At 44.9% G+C, this 6,000-nt stretch overlaps 1 protein-coding gene across 1 annotated transcript; it reads right to left on the bottom strand.

Moving 5' to 3' along the window:
• Positions 1-313: 313 nt before the first annotated feature.
• MTG2 (mitochondrial ribosome associated GTPase 2) lies at positions 314-5,386 on the bottom strand. The gene is made up of 6 exons (XM_056507670.1): positions 5,073-5,386; positions 3,831-3,978; positions 3,138-3,253; positions 2,648-2,866; positions 1,846-1,984; positions 314-1,452 (listed from the first exon to the last, which is right to left on the bottom strand). Exons 1-6 carry the CDS (start codon positions 5,289-5,291, stop codon positions 1,058-1,060), a joined length of 1,236 nt encoding a protein of 411 aa, XP_056363645.1. The 5' UTR covers positions 5,292-5,386; the 3' UTR covers positions 314-1,057.
• Positions 5,387-6,000: the final 614 nt, after the last annotated feature.

The raw sequence follows: 6,000 nt of genomic DNA, 5'->3' as shown, positions 1-6,000 counted from the left end.
TGCTGAGTGTTTTTCACATCCACTCAGTAATTTCCTCTATTTCTGATGGTGTTTGTGTCTCAGCACCTCACAAGCCTGTTCAGGTCCCTTATGAAAAAGTTTAATAATATGTTTTGATTAATTTTGACTTCCATTATTAAGATAATAATCTTTTACAGAAAATATAACCAGAGTATACAGAAGCAGCTCTTCTTTCAGTATGAGAAGAGGGCAAAGATTACTGTTCTAAATTAAGATTCTTGAATTCCTGAAGTTTAAGAACACAGTCCATAAAATTACATAGTTTAAAAAAAAGGGGACACATACACACAAAGAACTGTATTTTTCTTTTATTTGATGTATCTAAGCCTAGGATTTCTCAGAACACTGCCTGAGATTCCTAAACAGAACTCAGATGTGAGTCTCAAACATCAGGTTCCTGGCCAGTTTATTCAACTACTTAGCTGCTGCCAGCATTTAAATATAGTGAATCATTTATATTAATGAGGAAATAATTTCAGTCATTAATTGCAGTTCTTTCATGCTTCTCCTCCCTACAATTACTGAGCTGTGCCTCCTCTGAGGAGAAAAACTCACACCAAACTACAACAGGAGAAAAGTTTTAAGACATGACTGAAATTGGCCATAATACAAAAACAGATAAACATGGGACCACCTGATTTTATTTTAGAACTTTTGATTAGTGAAAATTGTGAAAGTCACTTCACCACACTTCATAAAATAAGCCAACATCTCCTGCAGATCCTGAATTTCAGTCATTTCTACTAGAGAGCATTCTCTTCATTCCATAGTGTGCCAAACAAGAGCCAGGTTTCCAGTTCACCACCCACTATGATTACGATTTTCAAGCTTTGCTGTAAAACTTCAGAGACACCTCAAAGGTGAACAAACAAACAAAACAATCTTCCCAAAGCAGCAGTCCAGAACAAATCCCCATGCTGTGCCCTTCCATCTTAACAATGAAAACAACCCACAAGAAGCCCTAATCACAGAGATGCAGTCAAATTAAATACTGTAACTTTGTTCTCCTTCCAGCACAGTTCACAGCAGTAGGCTTCTACCACTTGACTGGGCTTTTTCCTCGTGACTGTTCTGTCTTCACATAAGTGTCATACAGTTCTCTCAGATGCAGCAGCAGCTCCTCCAAGTTGTCTCCTGTCAGTGCAGACAAGGCGATGACCCTCTCGGCTACCTGCTCCCTGAGGAGTGGCAGATTGATCCTGGACTGAGCAAGGTCAACCTTATTCCCAATCACAACACAAGGCCTCTCAGACAAGCCTTTTTCATATGCTTCTAGTTCACATTTCAAGTCCTGCAGCTGAATCCAGGGCTGAGGCACAGAGAGATCCACCACGTACAGGAGGAAGCAGCAGCGCTCAATGTGCTTTAGGAAGGCTGTCCCCAGCCCACGGTTCTGATGAGCACCTTTGATTAGGCCAGGAATGTCAGCAACTACAAGAGAAATTTCACAGTGAATCCAGCAGATCCAATAAAGCCCCACAAAAAATCCCCCCTGTCTTTTACTGGCCAGTGTCAGTACTTTTAGAATTGTGTCTCAGTGCCTCAATACTAAAGCACAACTCACGCTAAGTTTGCAGCTGTTATATTTTAAAACACCTAAATTTAGATTACTCCAGTGCAGCCAGAATACAGACTGACAGTTTGGCACTAAGGGTACCTACAAGTGAAGGTGAAATGGACTTTTAGTCGAGTTTTGTTTGACGTTCTTTAGAACTAGCAAGAAGTCTACAGAACTCCTGAACCTGTTTCAGCAGCATTTTAAAGCATTTACAAAAGTGACACAAATTGCTATCAAGGTACACACAGCAAACTTCAAACTCTTACCTGCCACTTGTTCATAGTCTTGATAGTGGACAATGCCAACGTGGGGGTTTAGGGTTGTGAATGGGTAGGCAGCCACAGCTGGCTTTGCCCGGGAGATGGCTCTCAAAAGTGAGGATTTGCCAGCATTGGGAAAGCCCACCTGGAATACAAACACCCACATGTCTCAATCTTTAAACAAATCTGCAAAATTCTGCTAGACCAGACAGTTATTCTGCAGTTGTTGGACTACATAAAGAACATTTTGCAGCAAAGCATAACTTTCACAGCTTTGCCAGCTGGTGAAAGAATATTTCCATGCTCAAATACAAAAATAGCTTAAGCTCAAAGTTGACTCAGCATTTTTCATTTCAGAGGGTGATGAAACTCGCTTTAACAAAATAAAATGTTTAATATCTGTAAACAGAGAAATACAGGGATAAAACAGATTATTGGCATTTTATCATTTAGAGAAAAAAAACCCAACCAAAACCAAGAGAACAAACCTATTTAAAAGAATTGTCCTACACTGTTCACCTGCAGAACCAGCAGACAAAGCTGCTGTACATCATCAGCAATCACTGATGAATCTTGTTTCTCTATGTAGAGTATGGATTTTAGAAAAGTAGGACAACACCAAGAAGCAAGAGAGTGACAGCTCTGTGAATCATTTTGGACACCCTTCTACCAAGTTACAGCAGAAAGCATCAAGCTGCATCTCCAAACAAGCAAGCCAGGGGCTAAGAAAATGTTATCATACATTATTTCTTCGGTCAGTCAAGTGTCATCCTACAACCACATGGAAGCTGAACCAACAGGAACTCACCAAACCTGCATGAGCTGTTGTCTTGAGCTCCAGATGAAGTACCCTCTCCTGACCTGGCTCTCCTGGAGTAAATAATTTCGGAGCGCGGTTTTCATTGGAGAGAAAGAAGCGATTCCCTTTGCCTCCAGCTCCTCCATAAGCTGCAACGTACTCTTCTCCATGCTGAGTGAGGTCAGCCACAACTCTGCCATCCTCCTTCACCAAAGTACCTACAGGGACCTCAAAGTGAAGAGATGCAAGCATTACACTGCAGCTCAAAGCCTGCAGCACATCCTCCAGCCAATTTCAGATCTGCTGAAAACCACTCCTGCATGTTCTCAAGGTGAGGAGCCCAAAAAGAGTTATATTTCAGGAAACTCACTTTCTGAACTCAAACAGCACCATCAGACATTTACCCTTCATCACACAAGAGATTTGTTCACAGTAAGGTTCTCCAGCTTGAAAATCAGGCAGGTACCAAGCTAGCACACAGCAACATCCACTGACTTACTTTAACATACATGTGTGCTCCATTAGCTCCGTAACAGTTTTTGCTTCCTCCTCTCTCTCCGTGAAAACCCTGATAGAAGGGGAACACTGAAGAAAGTGATTTCATTTGCTGGTCAGCTGTAAAGTAAAAAACACACACTCTGAACACATTGCTTCAGTAAAACAGCCACAGAAAAGTCATTCTTGACTGTTCTTTCCCTTTTTTAATATTGCATGACTGTACATCCTATTTTTTGTCTCAAAAACAACATATCAGGGAAGACTAACATTAATCTGTGATGAAGTTTAGCTGTCTGCACTTAGCTGCTTAGGTTTATTAATGTGGTCATTCCAAACCAAAATTAATTTGCTAGATTAGATTTTACAGCAGGGTGGTGGTAGAAGCAGCTTTATTCATCTTAAGAGAAAAATTTAATTAGATATCAGCCTTAACATAACACAGTCAGGCACCAGGCAGTAAAGTATCTGCAAAATACTTCCATTTTCAAAATTCTTTATAAGGCTGTCAGTGTCATTTATGTCCTCCTTACCACAGCTCAGGACAAAACTTCAAAAACAAAGACATCTCATACAGAAATAGCCATTTCAACCTTTTTGCCATTTACCATTTCTTACCATCCACATAGGGCTGTTTTTGCTGGGGTGGGTGTTAAGCAATAAGACAACAACACAAAACAGATTCAGTGAGGTTTACCTTTAAAAATGACATGACCCCCATCACCTCCATTTCCACCATCAGGACCTCCAAACACTTTTCTGGGCTCACTGTGGAAGGAATGGCCTCCTCCTCCTCCTTGCCCTCCAACCACACGCACTCTCCGCTGATCCACGAAATAACGAGTCTGCAACAAGGGTGGGGATTGTTCCCTTTAAGTGCAATTTATCAGACTCATCTTCCAAGAAGTTTTAGTTAATAGACACACCTGCTATTTTTAGCCATGCTGAATTCCATTCAACAGTAATAAAAAAAATAAAAATTAAAAAAAAATCAGAATTCTGCTGCCATTCACATATCAACTACATGCAATGTACTGAGTGTAATGATAATAAAAAACAGAATTTACGTTTCAAGTTTTTTTAAGAATTTTTTTAAAAGCAAATGCCTAAGACTATGTTGAGATAGATAACGTAATCTCCAGAAAAGGGGCTGAAATCCCCAAGGAAAAAAATATCAGAGAAGTACATTCAATGACAGGTGGAATTGTTTACACAGAGGCGTGAAAAGAGAAAGTATGACTGTGATCACTTTCAAATTCTGTCAGTTACTTAGACACTTCATAATGAGAATGGGATTTAAGGCTCACTTTAAATAAACGGCACAAATAGTACATGAGAGAGAAAAAATCTTATTAGTTTTATGATATCAAAGAAAGGCAACTGAAAAAGAAACCCCTCTCAACTGAACTTTCGATAATCAAATTTATACTACTACTAAAAAGTCTCTTTTAGAAAGTATCTGGCACCACCACGTGGCGAGACAGTAAACCATGGTTTTTAATGGGAAGTGATTTATGGATCATTAAAAAGTAAGATTTTCAGAGACGTGTAAATATAAAAATAAGATGAAGAATTAATTCCAGGACACTGAAGTTTCTCTGACATAAAGTGATGCTTGTTTGGCAGCTGACTCCACCGCAAGACTAAAAAATCAGTGAGAAGCAGAACAGCATTTTAGATTTCAAGCTAAAGTACCATTTTTACAGCTTCAGCTTTAAAAAGACTTTTTGCTTTCTAGACTTATAGATGCTTCCAGCCCAAAGAGGCCAAAGGGGAAGGGATCGCTAACTACGATCACTGTGAATACCGAGAATACCGCGGGGCAGACGCATTTCCTCACTATTCTGGAAGTCAATTATATTTTAGCCAGTCTTTCCTCACTCCAGCGGCGGGAGCTGTGTCTGAGGCACCCCGAACTCACACAGAGCCCAGCACTCACCAGCTGCCGCTCGGAAATGGCTCTTTTCCTCCTCAGCCGCCTGTCCTTGGCGCACCGGGCGCAGGTCGTGGAGAAAGCCTGCGGGCTGAGCAGCAGCAGGAGCAGGCCCGGCTTCCAGGGGCTGCTACCGCTCGGCCCGGCCCCGCAGCGCCTCAGCACGGCCCCGACAGCGGCCGGGAGAGCCGAGCTGCCCAGTCCGATCCCAAACAGCACCGCCATGGAGGGAACGGAACAGCACCGGCCCGCCTCGGCCTCCCGGGCGCAGCCGCTGTGGAGAAACCGCGCCCCAGCAGCGCCCGCCCGCCTGCCCTCACAGCCCCGCCTCAGCCCGGCGTCCGCCGGCCCTGACAGCCCTCACAGCCCCTCCTCAGCCCGGCCTCCGCCTGCCCTCACAGCCCTCACAGCCCCTCCTCAGCCCGGCCTCCGCCTGCCCTGACAGCCCTCACAGCCCTCACAGCCCCGCTTCAGCCCTCACAGCCCCGCCTCAGCCCGGCATCTGCCTTCCCCGACAGCCTTCACAGCCCCGCTTCAGCCCGGCGTCCGCCGGACCTGACAGCCCCGCTTCAGCACTACACAGCCCTCACAGCCCCGCTTCAGCCCTACACAGCCCTCACAGCTCCGCTTCAGCCTGGCATCCGCCTTCCCTGACAGCCCCGCTTCAGCCCCTCACAGCCCCGCTTCAACCCTACACAGCCCTCACAGCCCCGCTTCAGCCCGGCATCCGCCTTCCCTCACAGCCCTCTCAGCCCTACACAGCCCTCACAGCCCCGCTTCGGACCCTCTTCAGCCGCTCCTCAGCCCTCACAGTCCCACAGCCCTCTCAGCCCTACACAGCCCTCCCAGCCCCGTGTCCCCGGAGCGGCGCCGCTGAGGGCGGAGACAGCCCGCGGGTCACAGAATCCAGAGTGACTTGAGTTGGAAGGGAGCT

Source organism: Oenanthe melanoleuca, chromosome 20 (assembly GCF_029582105.1).
Source record: "Oenanthe melanoleuca isolate GR-GAL-2019-014 chromosome 20, OMel1.0, whole genome shotgun sequence".
In the NCBI taxonomy this organism is placed as follows: domain Eukaryota; kingdom Metazoa; phylum Chordata; class Aves; order Passeriformes; family Muscicapidae; genus Oenanthe; species Oenanthe melanoleuca.
The sequence above is the reverse complement of the archived record's forward strand: the minus strand, read 5'-3'. Positions and strand labels throughout refer to the sequence as shown.